Source organism: Chiloscyllium plagiosum, unplaced genomic scaffold (assembly GCF_004010195.1).
Source record: "Chiloscyllium plagiosum isolate BGI_BamShark_2017 unplaced genomic scaffold, ASM401019v2 scaf_52, whole genome shotgun sequence".
Classification (NCBI taxonomy): Eukaryota; Metazoa; Chordata; class Chondrichthyes; order Orectolobiformes; family Hemiscylliidae; genus Chiloscyllium; species Chiloscyllium plagiosum.
Genome location: NW_025215381.1, coordinates 1484846 through 1510706, shown reverse-complemented (window position 1 = coordinate 1510706; position 25861 = coordinate 1484846). Strand labels below are relative to the sequence as shown.

The following is a 25861-nucleotide window of genomic DNA, read 5'->3' as shown; positions in this document are numbered from 1 at the left end:
ATAATGTGTATAGCTGAAGCACAACGTCGTCACTTTGATGTTGCACTCCTCTTGTAGTAAAAGATTCTCTCACCTTAATCACCTGCTGTAACCTGTACACTCTCCTTTTGGGACTCAAATGGTTGAATCCCTTTGCATGTCAAAGTTCTGCAGTTGGTCTCCATTCAAATAATACTCTGCGCTTTCTCATTCTTCCTGTCAAAGCGAATATTTTCACTTCTTCCCACATTACACTCATCTGCCGTATTTTGCCCATTCACTCAACTTATCTGTATCCACCTGAACCCTTAGGTCCTCTGCATAATATACTTACCTATCTGTGGGCAAGTGCAAATTTAGCCACTGTGCTAAATCCTTCGTTTAAGCAACTCGTCAATGATTTAGGTCACTGTATTTTAAAACTCCCATAGATACTGAATCCCAGCTTTTTTTTTGGGGGGGGGGGGGGCGGAAGTGTTCCAAATCTTCATTGATGTGCTTCCTGACATCAGTACTGTACAGCTGAGATCATGGTTTAAGGTTCTGACCTCTGCACTCTTTCTGCCTTGTCAAAACACAGTCAATATTAACCCTATTGAATCCCTTACATTCAGCATCTCACACAAATGCTTTGTTAACCCTGCTCTTATAAGTAACCTCCTATTCTATTCACCACTGTGGATAAAAGTCCTCATGGAGAACCAGTGCAGGAAGGGTTTGATGCAGACCATCTCAACCCTCTGCACCAGCCCAGAAATGCTTTATTCCTTCATTCCACAACACTGGTCATCAGTCTTGTCCACAACACCCACCCTTTCCCATGCACATCCAGAGCAATGTAGGGGGTGTAGTGGTAATGTCACTGGATTAGTAAGCCAGAGACTCAGGCTGACGTACTGGGGACATGGGTTTGAATCCCACCATGCCAGGAATTCAGCAAAACGCCATTCTTACTGGCAACCAAATAAGCACAGCTCATTACTGTGAAAACCCCAAAAGGTTCACTAATGCCCTCTGGAGAAGGAAATCTGTCCTTAACTGGTCCTACCCACATGTGACTCCAGACAGCAATGCTGTTGACTCTCAACTGGATGTCAATAAATACCAGCCTAGCCAGCAGACACACAAACCTTCACTCCCCTACTTTGTGTGAACACATAAAAACATTTGCTTGGCCGGTCAGGGGGTCTCAATATCTAAAATCATGATATAAACGGCCCCTCTTTCATAACTTAAACTGTTGTTATTTTGAAAAAGATCACAAAAGTCAAACATTATCAGGAAAGACTGAAGAGGCTGGTGCCCTTTCCCGTCCATAGAGGTGGTATGGGACCATTAGGATGGGAATGTTGGTTAGACCTGATCACAGTCTTTACATAGTGGAGAAGAATCAAAACGGTGCACACAGAGAAATATGGTTTCACTTGTGGGGTTGACCAGAACTCAGGCTCATCATTCTCAGACAGCACGGCATAAATCCCTTCAGGAATTCAGGACTTAGGCCTTCATCCAGAAAGCTGGGGGGGAGGGGGAAATGTGGGGCTTGCCCCTACAGAGAGTGGGTAAGGAGAATGGTATCAATATGAGAATGTGTATAGGGTATAAGCTGGCAGGAAAAGAGTTCAGTTCTGAGTTTTGTAAAACAAGAGGTTCAGCTGAGCATGACTCAGATCTAAATGAGACACGAAATGCAAAGATACTTCCAGGAGCTAACATAGTCTCCATTCACAGGTAAAGCACATCTTCGGACCACCACCCACCCCTCCACAGCCTGATCCAACGGATTCCAACAGCTCCCAAGTCACGAACACAAAATGTGAAGAATAGTAATGATGATGAGGTCAGTACGCTTTGTCAGTGGTCATCCTACAGACATTAAACCACGTGAGCTTTACCTTGTCTTTTGGTCACTTAAGGGATATGAAGGTTCACTGATCAAGTTAACATCAACACAACAGCCAGTGGCTTTGTTACATTTGACTGCAGAATGGGAGCAGACACAGCAAAGGATGCTGCATTCCCCTAGCCTGCTGCTGCAGCTGCTGCACTACAACACTTAGGTGTGCTGGTATCCTCCATCTGAAGCTTCTCCGCAAGGATGGCAGTCTCTTCAGCTTTAAGTATTTAACTGCCCTTATCCAAAAAATCAAACTTCTCTCAGGAGTGATACAAGAACAGACTGAATTTTGTTTTCAGGTTGGACTTTACTGAAGAAGATTTTGGAGAATTGGCTCATTTCCACTCAACTTGGAGGGGATGGAGTGCTCACTTAAGGACTGTGGATTTAAGAACTTTACTGGTGAATTTTTTTCCACATGGGAGGATTCTTCAAACTCTAATTACTGTAATGGACTAGTAATTTTTGGTTCTAAACATTGTATGCGGTGTGTCAATAACTTGGTTAAATGCTGGCTGTCAGAGTCTGATGAAAGTGGTTTAGTGCCATCTCGGTGGTTATCGTGAAATGATAAAAGGAGTGAATGAGAATGCTTACAGGGTATGAGCAGGCAGGGAAAGAGTTAAGTTCTGAGTTTTGGGAAATAAGAGGTTCAGCTGAGCAGGACTCGGATCAGATGAGAACTCAGTTAACAATGGGGAGCTGGAGGCAAGGGTAATGGGTTAACAAGGTGGAAATGCAGTCATTGTGTAGAGTCATTTAACAATATTGGAAGCATTCAGTATGCAAGGTCAGCTAACAAGACGAAAGGTATTCATTATGTGAAGCTGGTTTACAAGGTTAAGGACATTCATTGTATAATAGTAAAGGGCTTGGTCTCTGCTATTGTAACAGTCACCCAATTAATATGAATGTTGCCTTATCTGGATACTCCTCCCTGTAAGCTGACTATATAGAGAAGACTGAGCGCGCATGTCTCTGTGCACATGGGCGATCGTGGTCTCTCCCTCCAGGGCTCAGAATAAAGATGGAGGTGGTAAAACTATACTGTATCTCTCAGGTTTGCTTCATTGGGGGGGGGGGGGCGAGGTATGGGACAACAAATACACTCAAAGGGGAGAGCTGGTAAAACACATGATGGAGGGAGGAACAGGAGGATACACTAATAGGGGATGGAGAATGAGGTGGATGGGAGGAGCGTGTGCATGGCAGAACGGAATAGACAGACCAAGTGGCTGTGTTAGAGATTGTATCTAATCCAGTACAAAAGCTCCCAGTGATGATAATCAGAGTGTAGGAATAAAATGACTCTTGCGATATTATCCTTGCTGTCCAAAGGTTCTTGCCACAGTCCTGTGCATTCAGCATTGGCAGGAGTACGGGAGGCTTTGCACAGTGAATCAGATTCCACAATCTCATCCTGCTCTTTGAAAGCTGACCAAATAAAAACCCTGCAAACTATGAGGAAAGAAGCAACCAAAGACAGGCACGCATTTACAGAGAATGTTTCAACACCACCAGATGCCCCAAAGTGCTTGACAGCTAACAAAGTGCTTTTTGAAATGCAGCCTCTGTAGTAACAAAAGGAGCTGCTTCCGCACAGAGTGGGCTTTAAACTAATCACTGAGGGGAGGGTTTAGGAGAGGGGAAAACGTAAACTCACAAAGCAAGGGGATATGGCAGCATTTCAAGGTGGCTCTTTGAATAATGACAACCATAGTGGGGCAGACAGGAAAGCACACAGCACACAAACGCAGAAAATCAGCAATAGATTGGGTCAAGGGAGAAAATTAGTAAAAAGGTAAAATGAATTGCTCTTTACTTGAACGAGATATTTGTGACAAAATAAATGAACAGATACTGAATAGGAATTGTAGAGACATGGTTACGGGGAATCAAAGCTCAAATTAAATATTCAGGGGTATGCGGCTTTTCCAAAAGACAGGCAGGATGGAAAGGGCGGTGGGGCATCTTTGTCCGTGTATGAAGAAATAAGTATGAGAACAAGAAATGATCTTGGATCAGAAGATGCAGAACCCAAATGGATGAAACTAAGAAACACAAAGATTACGAGATCAGTAGAATTAGTACACATGTCCTCCCTTTCAATAGCTGCATGGATAAATTAGGTGATAATGAGGGCATGAAAAAAAGGCAACACATTAATCATGGGTGACTCTGACCTACATATAAACTGGGATAGCCAGATGTGGTTCCGAGGAAGATTTGATGAAGCCTATTCAGGACAGTTTACGAAAACAGGAAAGGCTGAAGGTAGTGGTGGAAGGGTGTTTTTTTTTGACTGAAAGTCAGTGACCAGTGGTGTTCCACAGGGATCTGCTGTTTCAGTGGAGTTGTGTTTAGTGCAGAAGGTTGTCAAAGGATACAGCAGGACATAGATCAGTTGCAAATATGAGCAGAGAAATGGCAGACAGAGTTTAACCTGGGTAAGCTTGAGGTGCTATACTTTGGGAGATCAAATATCAAAGAAAATCAAATGTCAAGAAAAGTTAATGGCAGGCCCCTAAACAGCACTGATGTACAGAGGCATCTTGGGGTTCAAGTCCATAGCTCCTTGAAAGTGGCCACACAAGTAGTTAGGTGGTAAAGGAGGTGTACGGGGAATTGAGTACAAGAGTCATGATGTCATGTCGCAGCTTTATAAGACTTTGGTTAGGCCACACTTAAGAGTATTGTGTTCAGTTCTGGTCACCACATTACAGGAAGGATGTGGAGGCTTTGGAGAGAGTGCAGAAGAGGTTTTACCAGGATACGGCCTGAATTTGAGGGCGAGAGCTGTAAGGACAGGCTAGAAGCTCACGTTGATTTTCTTTTCTGGAACACTCTCCCTCATGTCACTGTAGTTCTGCCTCAAGTACATGGATTGCAGCAGTTCAAGGTGGTAGCGCACATCACCTTCTCAACAGGTAATTAGGAATGGGCAATAAATGCTGGCCCACGCCCCATGGAGGAATAAGGAAACTTCAACTTGAGCAAACAATCTAGATGGACATGCTGAGGGGTGATGGGGAGAAGGAGGGGATAGAGTCATAGAGATGTACAGCATGGAAACAGACCCTTCGGTCCAACCTGTCCATGCCGACCAGATATCCCAACCCAATCTAGTCCCACCTGCCAGCACCCGGCCCATATCCCTCCAAACCCTTCCTATTCATATACCCATCCAAATGCCTCTTAAATGTTGTAATTGTACCAGCCTCCACCACTTCCTCTGGCAGCTCATTCCATACACGTACCAACCTCTGTGTGAAAAAGTTGCCCCTGAGGTCCCTTTTAGAATTTTCCCCTCTCACCCTAAACCTATGCCCTCTAGTTCTGGACTCCCGCACCCCAGGGAAAAGACCTTGTCTATTTATCCTATCCATGCCCCTCATCATTTTATAAACCTCTACAAGGTCACCCCTCAGCCTCCGATGCTCCGGGGAAAACAGGTACTGGCAGTTATAGGGGAGGTGAGTACGATGAAGGGTATGGGGAAGTGGGAAGAAGGGTTAGTGGAGTAGGGTGAAAAGCACAAGGAAAAAGGTGGGGAAGGAAGGGGTAAGTGGGAGAAAAGGAAATGAGAGGAAGAGTTGGAGTGCCAGGACTTGAGGAGGTGGGAAAGGGAGAAGAGAAAGGGACGGTGCCAAGGTTACTAAAGAGAGAAGAGGGGAACAAGAGGGGGTGTAGCTGGTGAAAGTGGAGAGAAGGGGAGGGAGGAAGGAAGGGATAAGGAGAGAAAAAGATAAAGGGAAAGGGAAAAGAGAGGAGGAAAACAGAAATGGAGGGCAGGACAAAGTGCCAAAGTGAACATGAGGCATGGGGGCACAAAGGGAGAGAGAGGGGGACACAGGATAAGACTGAGGGACAGGGAGAGAGAGCAAGAGAGAAGCAGAACAGAAAAACAGGGCACAGAAAGAGAGGACAAGGACTGATGGGGGTTGGTAACTTAAAAAACACAAAGAAAAAGAAGATGTCAGTGAAAGAGAGGAAGGAAAAGAAAGAGTGGTGGGGTGTGGCTGAAGCAAGTGAGAAAAAGTAGTGCTATTGTGCACTCCGGCTGTGGCCAGGATTTCCTCCTAAGTTTTCATCACAAACTTCCTCTTTGTACAGGCCAGACTTCACAATGTGATGACATCGATTTGGTATCCCCATCAAGTGTTAAAGTCACAACCCACAAGACCCCTGTCTGTGATGAGTCAGCTAATCTCAGCTCTTTGCCACTGTCTAATTGCTGCATGTCAACCATGACTCAGGCCATTCCCTTCAAGTCAGCAGGTAATGAGTTAAAGACCCGTGACAGACAGCTGCACATAAAACCATGTGACGTTCCAGTCTGAGGTGCTGGCATTCAGAGGAGATCAAAGTCCCATCTGTCCTCTGGTCTGATATTATAAGATCTCTATGGTACTAATCTGAGCAACAGCAGGCAAGTTCTATGCCAGCAAACACTCTCTAGACCAACATGAGCTTATTGGAAAAAGTACTGACATCAATGAGAACTCCACCTCTAGGAAATGGAGAACCTAGAACCAAAAATCATAAAATGAATCAAACAAGCTATAGGGAGAGGCTGAATAGGCTGGGGCTGTTTACCCTGGAGCACCGGAGGTTTATAAAATCATGAGGGGCATGGATAAGGTGGATAGAGCTGGACCGAAGGGTCTATTTCTGTGTTTTTTGACTGTGCTTCTATTCATTCCCCAGGACAGTGGCGGAGGTGGTGGCTTCAGAAGGCTGCGAATGTTTCAAATAGGACAACCTCATCCTTAGCCATGAAGCTCATCAACCCATTAAAATACCATTCTAAAATTACCAGCAACTCAAGTCACAATCATTCAGGTGCAGGCAGGGAGCCAGCTCTCTGTAGGGCAACCCAGTCAGTCCCATTCATCTCCGCCCTCTCTCCCCAGCTCATGTAGGTTACCTGCTGCCAACAGTCTGTCCAATTTCCTTTTGAAACTGCTCATCATTTCAACTTCCAGCATGTTCCAGGTTATTTCCACTCGCTATAGAAAAGCATTCCTCCCTCAGCATCTCTTTCCCCATTAAATCCATTTCCCTTTGTGCTTGCAGTGAATGGGTGTAGCTTCTCTTGGATAAAACAAAAAAAAACGCAGATGTTGGAGTTCTAAAGAAAAATATACACACTACTGGAGCAACTCAGCAGGTCGGGCAGCATCTATGGGGAGAAAGCAGAATTAGCGTCCAGCGACACTTCAGAACATGGGGAAGGGGTCTGTTTAACCCAAACCTACCACCAACTCATATACCTTGATGAAATCGCCCCTCAATCTCCTTTGCTCCAAGGGGAACTAGCCCAACATCAATGCTAAAATGCCCTCACCCCTGGAACTATGTGGGGAAATGTTCTCCACCCCTCTCTTTGACGCTCGCATCCCTGCTGAAAGTCTGGCGAGCAGAAGTGAGCAGGGTGCTCTTGTTGTGGCTCAGTTGGAGTTTTATATAAAGGCTCCACATGACTCAGTTTTTTTTGTTTTAACTCAAAGCCTCTTATTTCCAAAGCCCCAACTGCTTTCTTAATTGCGCTTTCCAGATGTCCCCCAACTTGAAAGGTGGATAAACCTGAACCTCTAGTCCCTGCGCGTTCTACAGAACGGGGCCATTAGGCAGAGCAACAACAGGCACAGATCAAGGCGGAACCTACTCGAACTACCTGGCTCTCAAATTCTTTAGAGATGCTGACACCTTCACGTGCCAAAACGCTCTCAAGGGGACTGTTAATTTATATCGCCAGCATAGCAGGAGTACAGTGTTTGGAAAGCATTTGGCATCAAACATAAGCAACAGACAACCCATCTCTGGCTGGTAAATTAATACTGGCGCTGTTGACCAGAATGCTGCCAGGGATTTTTAGCCTGAACTTTATTTTACTATCTGTGCCCAGGCATGCATTTTACTTAAGACTAACAGAAAATCTTCCCTTAATTCAACCTCTGGTTTTGACACTTGACTTTAATAAAGCATTTTTTTTTAAACATAATGAGGGGAGGGAGTGATGCATCTATAAATCACAAACCCAAACCCACTGCAGGATTCTGAAGGGCAGTCACTGCTGTACACGAGGATGATGGAGAATAAAAGGAGTTGCTGACATGGCTGCTTTGTGCCCAGCTGAAATGTTGAACATCAACACTCTGTCGCAAAGTGGTGAATAATGCAGTGGGAGACAGCGTATATTGTTACAGGATGTTGACTTGTGGGGGGGGGGGGGGTGGAATAGATTAAAATTCAGTTGCTGTCGGCAAATCAGGTGCTCACTACGTGAGTTACAAAAGTCAGGCAGTCAAAAGGTCTAAAAAAAAACAAATTGCTGGAAAAACTCAGGTGTGGCAGGAGATGTGGAGAAAACCCTTCAGCTTCAGTCACCCTTCTTCAGGACTGATTACAGCAAACTGCTGAGATTTGCCGGCAATTTCTGTTTTTGCTTCCGATTTCCAGTACCCAGAGTTCTTTGGCATTTTTTTTTCGTTTGCTCAAAAGATGTCTTTATCAGGTTGCTACACAAATGCAGCTTGTGGCAAAATTCCGAATCAGATCTGACTCTTCATCAGAACAGTTCTGAAGAGTGGTACGGGATTCAAAACTATGCTCCTCTCTCCACCGATGTTTCCAGATGGGCTGAATTTTTCCAGCAATGTGTTTCAGAATTTCAGCATCCACAGTATTGTGCTTTTACGGTCTTCAAGTTGGACAAAGGAAAGGCTGGGGTACAAACCTAAACTTCATTATTAACTACACCGCCTTCTTGCATGTGGCTCGTCTTAACACAAGGGGAAGAAATGACAAAAATCAGCTCCGTATTCTGTCCCGTGCGACAAAGGCCGATTGCCGGAGATGTTCAAGTTCGGACACGACTCTAAACCCAGTCAAATAGCCAGGAGACAGTCCTGAATCATAGGAGGCCATTCAACCGATCATGTCAGAGCCAGATCTCAGAACCAACAATTCACCTAGAGATACTCTCTTGCTTTCCCCCTGCACATTCTCTCTGGGAAGAGCTGAATTCCCTTTTCAGAACTTTGATTGAACCTGCCACCATCACACTCTTAAGTGACACATTGCAAAAGCCTAACCACTTCCTGCATGAGAAAGATTTGCTTCTTGCATAGTTTGTTGCTTTTCCTTTTTGCTAATTATTTCGGTCTGTGCCCTCTCGTTCTTGAGCCTCTCACAAATGGGAAGTTGCTCCCTAACAACTCTGCCCAGATCCCATGATGATTTCAGACAGCTTGAAAGTATCTTTTGTCCAAGGCAAAACTGGAAGCCGGTTACCACCCTCAAACCGAGGCAAGCAGTCAGGTGGTAAAATGGAGGAGGAAAATACAAAGACTGCTCCTGACAGGTAGCCAAACTGGCCACCGGTGAGAGCATTGGAAAGCACCGAAGGCTGCAATTCGGAGGTTTTATTCAGTCAGAAAATGGCAACATGCATCCAAAGCTGCGCTCCCAATGCTCATTGGATTACAGCCCACTAATGCCTCTGCCTGACTGACTGACTGACTGACCAACACTGGTCAAGCAACTGCATTGATTTTAAAATTCTCATCCCCCTTTTCCACATACAAAATCTTGCACTACCAATCTATCACCACTGTAACCTCCTCCAGGCCCACAACCCTTCCCGATCTCTGCAACTCCTCCAGACCTAAGACCCCTCCATAATCTCTGCAAACCCCTCCAGGGCCTACACCCCTTCCCTATCTCTGTTACCTGTTTCAGCCTCTACGCGCCTCATCTCTGAAACCCTCCTCCAGCCTCTCAACACTCTGCCCCACCATGCCCAAGACGGTTCTCTCTGAAAGCAACTTAAACAGTCCCCTCACCTATTTTTCACCATAACCCTGCAACCTTTCCTACTCAGAAAACGATTCAATTCCACTTCGATAGATCACAACTGAAGTTACCTCACCACACACCCTAGCAATATATTCCAAATCCTATCTCGCTCCGTGGTTAGCACAGCTACCTCACAGTGCCGGGAACCCAGGTTCGATTCCAGATTCAAGCACCTGTCTGTGTGGAGTTTGCACATTCTCCCCTCGTCTGCGTGGGTTTCCTCTCACAGTCCAAAGATGTGCAGGTTACCAGGATTGGCCATTCTAAATTGCCCCCATAGAGTCCAAGGATATGTAAGCTAGGTGGATTAGCCATGGTAATTGCAGGGTTACAGGAATAGGGTGGGTCTGAGTGGAATGCCTGTTGGAAAGTCGGTGCAGAATCTATGGGCTAAAAGGCTTCTATCTGCACTATAGGGATTTTCTGATTTGTTAATCACTTTTATGTCCTCTGGTTCTATTTGGTCTTATTACAGTCCTGAAAGTAGAATGGGATTTTTTTTTTTACTGAGGCTCACGGTGCTATACAAAGGCAACTTCTTGTTGGTGCTGCCATGGACTCTGACTTCATACCAAGTTCCACCTGACCCACCCAGCAAGTACGCAACCTCTAAATTCTTTACACCAAAACAGGTCTATAAAAGGCATATTTTAGCAGTGGGTCTTCCTTTTTTTTTTCCCAAAAAGAGCTTTCCTTTGCGAGTTGATCCTTACTTCAAACTCTAATCCAGAAACTCAAGTATTTCAGCAGCAGAGCATGTGGCAATATCAAATGGAATTCTGCAAGACAGGTTTGGCAATGTGAAATATTAAACAGTGCAAGCTGTGTTTGTGGAGTGAGGCACTCTCTGTGCAGGAGGTTAAAACATTGATCTGTACAGAGGTGACTGCAGCATTTTATTTGGAGCTAAAGGCACGTTTATTCACAGGCACACGATGACAGGGAGGATGACAGCCAGGATTAGGAAACAGGCAGGCAGGGATCACAAGGGTCAAAGGAGAAACTCGAAGGAGAAACGTTTAGAGATATGGGAGACGGGTGGAGGAAGCGGGTTATTCTTCGGAAAGTGTCAATAGGCAGAACGGCTTCCTGCTGTGCTGTACTATTCAATGCTTCCAGTGTATGTGTTTCAGCCAAGCTGGCTTCACTACATCCAGCGGCCCAGCCAAATAAAACTAACTGAGCAAACACTGGGCTGCTCTCCAATTCACAGCTGAGCAAGAGAAAAATAAGTCAGTCTCAAGGTGGAGCATGTCTGCCTCAGGGAAACACCAGGAGAATTATTTCTAAGATGAGACTGGAATAGTTATTCATCCTCAAGCAGGCAAGGTGGGGGACATGGGTTGTAATCACCCAGAGTTGCACCAGTTACTTCAGGTCAGGTTAATCCTATCACTGTGGGCAAGACAGACCCACAAACACATGGCCACAGAATTGGTTGGCACTGACATGAGGGAACACTCTGGTAAAGTAGGATAGGTCAAGATGATCTGTGTCAGGTAGCTGTTCAAACTATTTAGAATCATAACAGTAGAGGAAGACCATTAAGCTCATCAGGCAGTCCCAGTCCCCACCCCTCTCGCCCCAAAATCCTGCAAGTTTGCTTCCTTCAAGTGTCTATTCAATTTCTTTTCAAAATTATTCCACCACCCTCATAAATATTGGTAGATTCGAAGAGACTGAAATCATGACAAATTTACACATTTTCTTTTCTGCATAGATCTTATTGACTTCCTCAGTTTTGCCACTCTCGTTTCACAGCCAGCATAACAGCTGCTCCGTATAGATATATATTATAAATGTTATTACACATGTTTGGAGCAGGAAGGGCCTGAACCCAGACCTCCACATTCAGAGCTAGGAACACAACCAGTCTCACAAGGGTCCCCATTTGCTTCTTGCATAGTTATATTTTTTTTAAATACTTGCCTGGTTACCTCCTCAGTCTTCACTGCTTCAAAGTAACGTGTAAACAAAGAGTGATGTGAGGAAACCCTTTCTCACCCATCACGTTGTTCGGGAATACACAGTCTGGAAATGTAGTGGATGCAATTTCAATTCAGGCACTCAAGAGGACATTAGAGGATTATTTGGATCGAAATAGTATGCAGGGAATGCGGGAAAAGACAAGAGATCGGCACTCAGTGATAGAACCAGTGCAGGTACAAAGGGCTGAATAGCCTATTTCAGCATTCTGACAATTCTATGATTCTGTATATCCAAGGTTCTGGACATACCTTCCAGTTGAAGCAGCAAATTATCTAGTCTACTATACTCGCTGCTCAAGATGTGGTCTCCTCTACACTGAGGAGACAAAACACAGACTTGTGGAACACCTACATTGTACCTGCACAAACGACGCTGAGCTTCCAGCCTGCAATTCCATGTCCCCTGACCAACATTTCTGTCTCAGGCCTGCTTCAGAACTCCGACGAGGCTAAATGAATATTTTCTGCTTGGGAATCCTGCAGCCTTCAGAACTGTAGAGACTGAATACCTTCTTCCATATCCTTTACCCACCTCGACACTGCAGCTTTTGTCATGACATGGGTTGCTTTCATTACAGCCAACCCAATTTTACCTACTCATGGACTCTGTCTCTCTCTCTCTCTAGGAAATGCTTATCTGGACACAGGCTACAGATACTTTGAATATGCAGTGTCACCTGCAGAATTGCATCAAAAAAGAATTGCGGGTGATGCTAAATATCAAAGTACCGTGCACTTCAAGAGCCCTTGGAGGTTAAGTGTTCCAATGTGGGAAAGATTATAGAGGGCTGTAAAGTCTGCCCATTCAGGTCTGGCATTCCACACCTCAAGACGGATATGCTCATCTTACACGGGGAGCAACACTCCTTCACCAGAAAGACGCTGGAGCTAAAAAAAATTACATTGTGAAGATTGGTTGCATGGTTTGTGCTCGTAATCCTTCCTCTACCCTGGAAAGCTGGAGAAGTGCCTGGCAGAACAGGGGCGTAAAACAACAGAAAACGAAAAGTCAAAACGCATCACAAAGAATAACAGCTGATCAGATTCACTGTCAAATTCTCTCATCGATCATGGTTACAGTTCTGTAACTCTTTAGTTAGTCCCCATCTGGAATTAACTGGTCCCACTCCTTCAGGCAGAGCTATAAATATAGCACAGATTCAGATTCAACAAAATGATCCGAGCCCAGGCCACTTGAATGAGGCTTGTATTCCCCCAGGATGGAAGATCAAGGAGCAATCTCATTGAGATCTTTAACAGATTTTGAAGGAAATGTTTGGGTGGAGAGAAAGAAACTGTCTTCTCAGTGGTGAGTGAGGCGGGGAGGGTTGAGGGGTGACTAAAATACAGGACCAAATCTCGTGGCCATTAAACGGCTGAGAATCATTGGCAGGGCTAGCTAGAGCAATTGAACAGTCCATTCCCACTGCTCGTGCCTGCACTCTCATCTTGGACAAAGTGTCAGAGGGTGTCAACGTGTGTGGACCTGGACCCCACGAATGGGGAAGAGGGGCACTTCAACGCTGCCTCAGCCACAATGTAGCCATACTCTGTTTGCCTGAGGTAGATAGCAGATAAGCAGCTAACATACTTTTTTTTCCATTCAGTCACAGGACGAGCGCATCACTGGCCAGGCGGTCAGGGAGACAGCCATAATTGTCCACACAGCAGCTAACAGTCAATCACAATGCTGAGAGTCCAGTCCCTAAAGCATATTAGTGAAGCAGTTTTCCCAACAAACAGCTATACATCACAATTAAACTCAATTTGCGATTTCACCGCATTGAAATTCGACCTTCTATCATGGCAGCATCTGAACGGGGGTCCACAGAACACTACCTGGGTCTCTGAATTCAAAGACTGATGATAATTCCACTAAACCATCACCTCCCCATATGTTAGGAGGGCAAATGAGCCAAGCAGTGTCAGATGGAGTTTATTCTGGATAGATGTGAGGCGCTACATTTTGGTGGGCAAAATCAGAGCAGAACCTATACACTTAATGGCAAGATCTGGGGAGTGTTGCCGAACAAAGAAACCTTGGAGTACAAGTTCATAGTTCCTTGAAAGTGGAGTCACAGGTAGAGAGAATGGTGAAGAGCGTATTTGGTACACTTGCCTTCATTGGAGTATAGGAGTTGGGAGGTCATGTTGCAGCTGAGCAGGACATTAGTTCGGCCACTTTTTGGAATATTGAGTGCAATTCTGGTCTCCCTGCTCTAGGGACGAAGCTGTGAAACTTGAAGGGTTCAGAAAAGATGTATAAAGATGTTGCCAGGGTTGAGTTGCTGAATAGGCTGGGGCTGTTTTCTCTGGAATATCAGAGGCAGAAGGGGGACCTTAGAGAGGTTTATAAAATCATGAAGGAGATGCAGAGGGTAAACAGTCATAGTCTTTTCCCCAGAGTAGGGAATTCCAAAACTAGAGGGTTTAAGGTGAGAGGGGAAAACGATCTAATGGGTAACCTTTTCACACAGAGGGTGGTGCATGTATGCAATGAGCTGCCACGGGAAGTGGTAAAGGCTGGTACAATTACAACATTTAAAAGGTATCTGGATGAGTATTTCAATGAGGGGTGTTTGGAGGGATATGGGTCAAATGGGAATGGAATGATTTAGGATATCTGGTCGGCATGGACAAGCTGGACCAAAAGAGTCTGTTTCTATGCTGTACATCTCTATGACTCTGAGTCAGAGCAGTGACTGCGTCATTCCTTCTGTAAGCAGGGTAGGCTGATCACTCCCGATTCTACAGGCTGAGGAGCATCAAATAAGCTGCTGGATGGACCCTTCAGCATTTCGCATTTTGAAAGAGCCCCAGGTCTCCAGCCCCCCTTCCTATCCCATCCATCCATGCAATACACAGCGTGCTCTCCCCCCTCCTCTCCCTCTCCCCCCCCCCCCCCAGGCAAGCTCTGAACTCACCTCATTGCCATGCGACTGAAGGAATTCAATTTCCTGTTCAGTGAAGGTTGTCATGGAGATGGACTTCACTCGGTGAGGTGGATTGAGGCCTCTCCTGCAAACACCAGGGTAGAGGGTGGTGGGGAGAGAAGAGAAAAGAAATGCCATTTGAGGAATGCGTTACATAAGCAGCTCATAAAAGACAAGGTCATAAAAATCTGTTTCCAACAGAGTTCAGAAAATCTCAGACTACATTTTATAATCCCTGCAATTTCTTAGAATATTTGCAAACTATTTATCAGACACTGGAGTTTATTGCTCGGGTTGACGTATCAGCAACTTTTGCAGCACCAAGGAAGGCCACTCAGCCCACTGCATTGATTGCAGAATTCCAAAGTCCAGGGACTTGGGTGTTCTAGCGCGTAAGTTACAAAAACGTTAATATGCAGATACCATGATTAAGGCGGCTAATAGAATACCACCATTTATTACAAAGGGATGTCCTGCTTCAGATGCACAGGGAATTGGTGAGACCACATCTCAAATACCATGTGCAGCTTTGGTCCCTTTACTTGGAGGATGTAAGCATGTTGGGGGCAGTTCAGTGGAGGTTTCTTCAATTGACACCTGAAATGAGCGAGCTGTCTTCTGAGGAAAGGTTGGACAGACCAGGTTTGTTTCCACTGGAGTTGAGAGAGCGAGAGCTGACTTAATTGAAATGTACTAGGCAAATGTGAGGACTGTAGATGCTGGAAACCAGAGTTTAGATCAGAGTGGTGCTGGAAAAGCACAGCAGGTCAGGCAGCATCCGAGGAGCAGGAAAATCGACGTTTCAGGCAAAAGCCCCTCATCAGGAATGAAGGGCTTTTAATTGAAATGTATAAGACCCTGAATGATCTTGACAAGGTGGACATGGGAAGGAGGTCTCCCTCTTGTCACCGCACTGTTTTAAAATTAAAGGTCATCTTTTTCGGACAGAAAAAAAATTGAGGGCTATGCAACTCTTGAACACATTGCCTCAAAAGCTGGCGGATGTGGATGTGGATTAATTGAATATTTTTAAAGGTAGAAGTGGAAAGACACTTGGTAGACAAGAGACTCAAGTATCAGAATCACAGCATTCATACGGGATCAGGACATTTGCCCCATTGAGTCTGCACCGACCCTCTGAACAGCATTACACCCAGAACCACAATTCCCCCATGATATCTCTATAACCCAGCAACTAATCCATCTAACCTGCACGTTTGGAATATGGGAGAAAACTGGAGCACCCCGCAGAGACTTATGTAGAGGTGAGAATCTACAAACTCCACACAGAGTAACCAGAGACTACAATCGAACCACTGAGGTAGCAGAGCTAACCACTGACCCACCCATTATTAGTTGTCATATTTCAAGTCCTCCCTCACGCATTTGTGTGCAGCCGATCAGGTGAAGTCTGTATGAGTGGCATGACAGCTCTCTGTTCACCGGGGGAAAAGAAAAGGCACGGGCTTTCTACAAATTCAAATGCGTCCTGGAGAAAAGCCATATTGGGTTTGAGGCGTGTACTCTCCAGGTGCTCAGCTTTTCCACCATTATTTCAGATTTCTACCGGTTTGCTTTTCCACATCAGGTTTTCAGTGAGCCACCGTGCTGCCCATTAAGTGGGGAGTAGATGGGAACGGGAGTATGAAACACTGCTTCCTGAATGGCAGAGCTGTCTCAAGTGGCCAAATGGCTTATCTTTGCACCTAACCCCATGCCCACATGCCCCAGTGCTGGTCCTGACAAAGAGCTGGCCCATCCCCAGCTGCCTTCCAGACTTTTACATTTTTTTCCCCCCAAATAATGTTACATTTCAGCTTCTAAAACTGGACTTTACAAAACAAACAGCAGATGTTACAAAAGATGCTTAGGTCTCAGTGCGCAGTGGACTTTCACCTGAGTCAGACGGCTGTGGGGTTTTGGCCCAACGCACACAGAAACTTAAATGATGGGATCCTTCAGCTCAGGTATTAAACCAAGGACCGCGAACACCCTGCCAGCTGGATATAAACACCCCAGATTATTATACTGAAGCTTGCTGTACACAAATTAGCTGCCGCATTTATAACCACAGAAACATTAAGCACAAGAGGCCATCCAGATCATTAAATCTGTATTTCCTGTGTTACAACTTGCAGTTCAAAAAGTTGGTCATGTCTTCCCAACTTAACAGAATTCTTTGAGGAAGTGACAAAGTTGATTGACGAGGGAAGGGCTGTAGATGTCACATACATGGAATTCGGTAAGGCGTTTGATAAGGTTCCCCATAGTAGGCTGATGGAGAAAGTGAAGTCGCATGGGGTCCAGGGTGTACTAGCTAAATGGATAGAGAACTGGCTAGGCAACAGGAGACAGAGTAGTACTGGAAGAGAGTTTCTCAAAATGGAGACCTGTGACCAGTGGTGTTCCCCAGGGATCGACATGGTGGCTCAGTGGTTAACACTGCTACCTCACAGCGCCAGGGACCCAGGTTTGATTTCAGCCTCAGGCAACTATCTGTGTAGAGTTTGCACATTCTCTCCATATTTGCGTGGGTTTCCTCCAGATGCTCCAGTTTCCTCCTACAGTCCAAAGATGGGCAGGTCAGCAAACTGGCCATGCTAAGCTGCCCATAGCATTAGGTGCATTAGACAGGGGTAAATGTAAGGAAATGGGTCAGAGTGGACTTCTTGGGCCTAATGGCCTGTTTCCATACTGTAGGAAATCTAATCTCTGAAGGGATCAGTGTTGGGACCACTGCTCTTTATGATGTTCATAAATGATCTGAAGGAAGGTATAGGTGGTCTGATTAGGAAGTTTGCAGATGACACTAAGGTTGGTGGAGTAGCAGATAGTGAAGGGGACTGTCAGAGAATACAGCAGAATATAGATAGATTGGAGAGTTGGGCCGAGAAATGGCAGATGGAGTTCAATCCAGGAAAATGCAAGGTGATGCATTTTGGAAGACCCAATTCAAGAGCGACCTCAATCAGGTCCCCCCCTCAATTTCCTTTCTTCTAATGAAAACAATCCTAACCTCCTCAACCTCACTTCATAGCTAGCACCTTCCATACCAGGCAACATCCTCGTAAACCTTCTGTGCACATTCTCCAAAGCATCCACATCCTTTTGGTAATGTGGTGACCGGAACTAAATCCCACAGCATTCTAAATGGGGCCGAACCAATGTCGTGTACAATTTTAACATGACCTGCCAGCTCTTATACTCAATACCCCGTCCGATGAAGGCAAGCATATCATACGCCTTCTTGACCACTCTATCCACCTGTGCAGCCACCTTCAGGGTACAATGGACGTGAACTCCCAGACCTCTCTGCTCATCAACTTTTCCCAAGGCTCTTCCGTTTATAGTATCGTTCGCTCTAGAATTAGACTTCCCAAAATGCATCACCTCACATTTGTCAGGATTGAACTCCATCTGCCACTTCTCCGCCCAACTCTCCAGCCTATCAATATTCTCCTATATTCTCTGACAGTCCCCTACATTTTCTGCCACCAATCTTCATGTCATCTGTAAACTTGATCAGACCAACAATGCCCTCTGCCAGGTCATTGATGTATATCACAAACAACAGTGGCCCCAACACTGACCCCTGTGGAACACCACTGGTCACCTTTCTCCATTTCGAGACACTCCCTTCAACTACTACTCCCTGTCTCCTGTTGCTCAACCAGTTCTTTATCCACCGAGCTAGAACACCCTGCACACTATGTGACTTCACTTTCTCTATTAGTTTACCATGGGGAACCTTATCAAACGGCTTATTAAAGTCCAAGTATATGACATCTACAGCCTTTCCTTCATCTATCAACGTAGTCCCTTCCTCAAATAACGCCATTAAGTTGGTAAGGCAGGATCTCCCCCGCACAAAACCATTTGCCTATCATTGATAAGCCCATACTTTTCCAAATATAAATAGATTTTATCCCTCAGTACCTTCTCCAGCAACTTTTCCACCACTTATGTCGGTTACTTGGAACACCCCTACCTCCCTTATACAGGGGGACAACATTAGTAACTCTCCAGTCCTCCGGCACCTCACCTGTATTTAAGGATGCTACAAAGAGGGATAGATCCCATCCGGTCCTGGGGATTTGTCCACCTTAATATCCTTTAGCCTACCCAATACACCTTCTCCCCCTTATGTCAACGTGATCCAGAGTAAACAAACTTCTATCTCTAATCTCAACATTCATCATGTCCTGCTCCTCAGTGAACACTGATGCAAAGTCACCATTAAGAATCTCACCCATTTTCTCAGGTTTGACAGGCAATATCCCTTCCTTATCCTTCAGTGGACCAACCCTTTCTCTAGTTACCCTCTTGCTTCTTATATATGAATAAAAGATCTGGGCGTTCAGGTCCATTGTACCCTAAAGGTGGCAGTGCAGGTCTGTAGAGTGGTCAAGGCGGCATACGACATGCTTTCCTTCTTAGGGAGGGGCATTGAGTACAAGAGTTGGCAGGCTATGTTACAGTTGTATAAAACTTTACATCTGGAATACTGTGTACAGTTCTGGTCGCCACATTGGACCGAAAGGTCTGTTTCCATGCTGTATATCTCTATGACTATTACCAAAAGGATGTGGATGCTTTGGAGACGGTGCAGAGGAGGGTTCACCAGGAGGCTGCCTGCTAAGGAGGGTGTTAGCTATGAGGAGAGGTTGAGTAGATTAGGATTATTTTCATTAGAAAGACGGAGGTTGAGGGGGGAACCTGATTGAGGTGTACAAATAATGACAGGTATAGACAGGTGGATAGCAAGAAACATTTTCCCAGAGAAGGGTCACGAGTTCAAGCTAAGAGGGGAAAGGTTTAGGGGAGATATGCGTGTGAAGTTCTTCACGGGGAGGGAGGTGGGTCCCTGGAACACGTTGCCAGCAGAGGTGGTAGAGGCGGGCGCGATTGCGTCCTTTAAGATGTATCCAGACAGATACATGAATGGGCAGAGAGCAGAGGGATACAGATCCTGAGAAAATAAGCGACAGATTTAGATAGAGCATCTAGATCGACGCAGGCTTGGAGGGCTGAAGGGCCTGTTCCTGTGCTGTAATTTTCTCTGTTCTTTGGGCAGCATCAATTGCTGTGGAAAAATTTGAGACAACCAAAGTTGCAAATGGTGCTACAAAAATGCAAGTCTGAAGGACAAAGGAAGGGTTAAACATGGCAACTTAATCAAAAGTCTGACAAGTCCTTTACCAGGATGATAGCAAGGGGATTGGCCACAAACCAGAGCTGGACTATATGTGGCCCCCTCCTATTTCTCAAGCACTGCAAAATGCTTCCCCGTGGTGCTTTAAAGTGCAAACAAATGGTAGGCAAATGAAGCGCAACTAATTTGCAGAAATTAAACTCTCACAATAAAGCAGAGGAATGAAATATCGGTCTGGCTGCTGCTGCTGCTTTTGGGATGCACGCTGGTATGAGACTGAAGTGCCAAGTTTTCACCTTCATTCAAACACCAGGAGAACTTTTGCTGTTTTTTTTCTTCAGATTGTGGAACGTTAAATGTCTACTCGAGCTGGGTCAGAGCAGGAGTTGCTGAATTTAATACCTCATAACTGGAGAGGAGGATCTCAGATGACGTGGCTCTCCCTCAGCACTGCACAGAAGCTTTGGCCTGTGCTACGTGGAGTGGGATTTGGCTCTACATCGATATAAACTTGGGACAGGAATGCTGCCAGCAGGACTAGGCAGAGTAAATGCACATTTTCCTTCACTCTGAACCTCCAAGTTTAAGTGGAAGCTTAAGTTGGAGAGCAGCAGCTTGCCACAATGAAACAAGGTCTGGCCTGATCCTAGGGCGGAACATTGTGAAAGAACGTGGATTAACCAGCCGGGTAAAAAAAAAAAATGCACGAGTTACTTGGAATAATGGAGACGTGGCTGCAAGGTGACCAGGGGTGGCGAAAAGGAAAAGGAGATGGCTACCATTGTTGGCGAAAGAGAAATATTAACGCAATTGGAAAGATATTAGCCCCAGGAAAGTGGGATCTTGTATGGGTAGAATGTAGAAACACCAAGTGACAGCAAGCAAATGTGGCTGTTGGACACAGACCCCCACCCCCACCAAAGTGGAGTGGAAAGGCATTAAACAAGTACAGGTGCAAGTAATAAAAGTAAAGCTGTAATTTATGGGCAACAATATGCCCACAATGTGCACATGCAACTATACGCACACAGATCAGACAAATCAAATCAAATCAGTAACAATGCCGTAGAGGAGGAATTGTTATAGTGTACACAGAATTGTTTTCAGGATAAATATTTAGCAACTAACTGGAGGAGAGCCTTCCTGGCCTGGAAACTGTACAATGAGAAACAGACAACTGGCAATTTAACTGTGTCAGATCCCTTCGGGAAGGGAGACCACAATGAGAGAGAATTCTGAGCCTGGAGGTGAGGTAGCGCTCACGGGTAAAACCACCAGCTGCTTTCCCCAATCTATCCGAAAGCAAAAGCAAATATAATGAGCCATCCAGAAAACACCCCCAAGGAAGGGAAGCTAAATTCAAGGACAACCACTGTCAGTCTTTTCCAAGGCAACAACAGATGACAAACTAACTCAATTGCCTGACACAGTTGAACGTCCTGCAGTACAATGTGTTAAGTGCTTGCAGCAATGCTATTGCTCAAACATTAAAAACCAAGTAGGCATAAGCGAGGACTGCAGATGCTAGAGATTAGAGTGGTGCTGGAAAAGCACAACAGGTCAGGCAGCATCTGAGGAGCAGGAAAATCAACGTTTCGGGCAAAATCCCTTCATCAGGAGTTAGGGTTCCTGATGAAGGGCTCCTGCCTGAAACATCGATTTCCCTGCTCCTCGGATGCTGCCTGACCTGCTGTGCTTTTCAAGCACCACTCTAATCTTGACATTAAAAACTAAGTGCCTCCCACATGGCATTGTACACTTCAAGTTTCCACTTTCGTCCACTTCAGGTTCATCGACACAGTGCTGGAAACCTATGGCAGACTTGACAGCTGAAGGGTGGGAGTGACTGAGTCACGTAGGCCACGCTGCACGGTCAGCCAACCTTGCTCGTACAGCGCTAGCTTGGTGTCTGAGGTTTAGGAAGGAGGGAACAGCAAAGAGCCCAGCGCTCCTCACCCCGACTTGTGGCTATTATTCATCTGGTGAATAGGCAAGCTGTGCGGCTCTGTCAGATATATAACCACGTGTAGCCTCTCACACAAACATCAAGGTGATGACCTTGTGGTATTATCACTATACTATTAATCCAGAGACCCAAGTATACAGGAACCTGGGTTCAAGTGGCAGATGGTCGAATTGGAGTTCAGTTTAAAAATTAAACTGGAAATAAGAGTCTAATGATGACCATGGCCAGTTGTTAGGAAAACCCATCCAGTTCACTAATAGCCTTTCGGAAAGGAAATCTGCATTCCCCTAGGTGACTCCAGACCCCAGCAATGTGGCTGCCTGTTAACTATCCGCTCAGCAATTAAGGATGGACTTAAACATCCCAAGAAGGCTTTTTAAAAATATACATGTGAAAGGCATGGGCTCAACCACTACACCCCTGCCTTTAACAATAATTCAATGATAACTTTGACACCAAGTCACAGCGAGATTTCAGAAGAGATAAAGCAGGACAAGTAACTGAGCTGTCAGTGGGAGAGTACAGTCAGGCCAATGATCATAATTCCTGTAGTTTTAAATAGTTATAGGAAAGGATAGACCTGATCTAAAAGTTATCGCTCAATATTGGAGGAAAGCCAAGTTAGATGGTCGTAGGCAACAACTTCCAAAAGTTACCTGGGGGCGATTAGATTTTTTTTTAGATTACCTACAGTGTGGAAACAGGCCCTTCGGCCCAACAAGTCCACACCGACCCGCCGAAGCGCAACCCACCCATACCCCTACATTTACCCCTTACCTAACACTACGGGCAATTTAGCATGGCCAATTCACCTGACCTGCACATCTTTGGACTGTGGGAGGAAACCGGAGCACCCGGAGGAAACCCACGCAGACACGGGGAGAACGTGCAAACTCCACACAGTCAGTCGCCTGAGGCTGGAATTGAACCCGGGTCTCTGGTGCTGTGAGGCAGCAGTGCAACCACTGCTAACCACCGTGCCGCCCAGTGGTAAAGGACAGTTGGTAAGTGGGAGGCCTTCGAAAATGAGACAAGAGTCCAGTGGCAGTACGTTTCTGTGACTGTGAAGGGCAAGGCCGGTAGGTGGGGGGAATGCTCAACGATTGGAGAAATTCAGGCTCTGCTCAAGTAAAAGGAGACAGCAGGTGTCAGGTATAGACAGCTGGGATCGTGTGAATCCCTCGAAGAGTATCAAGACTACAGGTCATATTTCTAAGGCGAGAGGAAAAAAATTTTAAAAAGACATAAGGGGCAACTTTTTTTTTTTTTACACAGAGTGGTTCATGTGTGGAATGAACTTCCAGAGGAAGCGGTGGATGCAGGTACAGTTACAATGTTTAACAGACGTTAGAGTATCAAGACTACAGGTCATATTTCTAAGGCGAGAGGAGAAAAATTTTAAAAAGACATAAGGGGCAACTTTTTTTTTACACAGAGTGGTTCATGTGTGGAATGAACTTCCAGAGGAAGCGGTGGATGCAGGTACAGTTACAATGTTTAACAGACATTTGGCTAAGTTCATGAATAGGAAAGGTTTGGAGGGATAGGGGCCAATGCACAGGCAGGAGGGACTAGTTTAGTTTGGGATTATGGTCAGTATGGACACCGGCTGGACTGTAGGATCTGTTTCCATGCAGTAGGAGGATATTCAAGAGGGAAATCAGGAGGGCAAAATGGGACCATGAGACAGCTTTGGCAAACAGGGTTAAGGAGAATGCAAACAGATTCCACAAATACCTTAATGAGTAAAGAGTAACTAGGGAGAAAATAGGACCTCTTAAAAATCAACAAGGCTAACTGCGTGTGGAACCACAGGAGACGGGGGTGATACTAAATGAATATTTTGCATCAGTGTTTACTGTGGAGAAGGATATGGAAGCTGGAGAATTTGGGGAAATAAAGGGTGATATCTTGAAAAGTGCCCATATATTACAGAAGTGGTGGTGCTGGACACCTTAAAATGTATAAAGGTGGATGAAGGCCCGAGACCTGATCAAGTGTACCCTAGAACTCTGCAGGAAGCTAGGGAAGTGATTGCTGGGCCCCTTGCTGAGATATTTGTATCATCGATAGCCATGGGTGAGGTGCCGGAAGACTGGAGGTTGGCTAACGTGGTGCCATTATTTAACAAAGCTGATATGGAAAAGCCAGAGAACCGGTAAGCCTGATGTCAGTGGTGGGTACGTTACTGGAGGGATTCTGAGGGACGGCATTTACATGTACTTGGAAAGGCAAGGACTGATTAGGGATAGTCAATATTGGCTTTGTGTAAAGGAAATCGTAGCCATTTGGATACAAAGTTGGCCCAAAGGCAGGAGCCAGAGGGTGGCGGTGGTGGAGGAGGGAGACCTGAGACCGGCAGTGTACCACAAAGATTTATGCTGGATCCACCACTTTTGTCGGTTAGATAAAAAGTTTGGATGTGAATATAGGAGGGATGTATACAGAGTTTACAGATGACACCAAGATTGCTGGTGTGGGGACAGTGAAGGAGGTTACCTCAGAATACAATGGGACCTTGATCAGATGGTGTTTAATCGAGATAGAGGTGAGGTGCTGCATTTTGGTGAGGCAAATTATGGCAGGACTTAATAGTAAAAGTTCTGGGGAGCATTGTCTAACAAAGAAACCTGGGGGTACAGGTTCATAGCTCCTTGAAACTGGAGTCGCAGGTAGACTGGGTAGTGAAGGCTTTGTTTGGTATGTTTGTCTTTATTGGTCACTGCATTCAATATTGGAATTGGGAGGTCATGTTGCTTCAGTACAGGACATCATTGAGGCCACTTTTAGAACACTGCGTTCAATGCTGGTCTCCCTGCTGTAGGAAGAATGTTGTGAAACATGAAAGGGCTCAGAAAAGGTTTACAAGGATGCTGCCAGGGTTGGAGGGTTTGAGTTTATATGGAGAGGTTGAATAGGCTGGGGCTGTTTTCCCTGGAGCACCAGAGGCTGAAGGGGTGACCTTAGAGAGAGAGATATAAAATCATGAGAGGCAGGGATAGGGTAATAGCCAAGGTCTTTTCCCAGGGTAGGGGAGTTAAAAACTAGAGGGGCATAGGTTTAAGGTGAGAGGGGAGAGATATAAAAGGGACCTAAGGGGCAACTTTTTCACACAGAGGGTGGTACGTGTATGGAATGAGCTGCCAGAGGATGTGGTGGAGGCTGGTACAATTGCAACATTCAAGAGGCATCTGGATTGTGTCTAAATAGGAAAGGTTTAAAGGGATATGGGCCAAGTGCTGGCAAATGGGACTAATGAGTTGGACGAAAGGGTCTGAATCCACGCTGGACTCCCTGAGGTGACCAAGAGTTAAGCCGAACAGGTAGGTTTTATGGAGCATCTTAAATGGAAAAAAATTGAAAGGTTTAAGGAAGGAATAAGGGAGCTAAAATCCCAGGAAGCTGAAGGCATGGCCAACAATGTTGGAAACTGAGAACTGGAGGAGCACAGAGAGTGCACAGAGTTGTTTGAGTGAGGATTCAGGTACAGGAAGGAGCCAATACCTTTAGAAGTGTATCCCAGGCTGCAAATAGCGTATTCAGAAGATAATATCACAGACAGAGAGAGAGAAAAACAGAGTGTTTGGCCATGTAAAGTAATATTTTGCATGCTTCCAAGAATAGGAGAGGTGGTGTGCTGATAATGTCAATGACCAGCAACACAGAACTCCTGGGGACTAGGTCCAAGTCCCATTATAGCAGACAATGAGATTCAATTCAATTATACCGTTGGCCGAATGGTATGCAATGATGAATGTTTTACAATTTTGAAAATTTATTTGGTTTACTAACATGCTTTAGATGATGAAATCTGTCAACATGTGACGAGACCCACAACAATAAGTTCATCCTGAACTGCTCCCTGGCCAATGAGCAATGCCTCTAACCGATTAGAAAGTTCACATGGTGCTGTTAACAGCATGAAGTGACAAGCCGCAGCAGGTCAGTAACGCAGACACCAAGGTGGGTTACATTTTTTAACCACAGCAATCTATCCAAATCAGACAAGAAAGCTGCCAGACAGTCTCCTCACCTCACCAGAAAGGGGCTGAGATCATCACATCTACGATCATTAGCAGCCTCTGA

The 25861-nt window shown here is 45.4% G+C and overlaps 1 protein-coding gene across 6 annotated transcripts in view; it reads right to left on the bottom strand.

Moving 5' to 3' along the window:
* The window catches only part of LOC122548360 (arf-GAP domain and FG repeat-containing protein 1-like), a 66197-nt gene extending 51436 nt beyond the window's left edge, over positions 1-14761 (bottom strand). For all 6 annotated transcript variants that reach the window (XM_043686910.1, XM_043686904.1, XM_043686907.1 and 3 more), the window contains exon 1: positions 14649-14761. In XM_043686910.1, coding sequence (XP_043542845.1) covers positions 14649-14702 — 54 coding nt within the window. In that variant the 5' untranslated portion in view covers positions 14703-14761. The remainder of the gene's footprint in view (positions 1-14648) is intronic.
* Positions 14762-25861: the final 11100 nt, after the last annotated feature.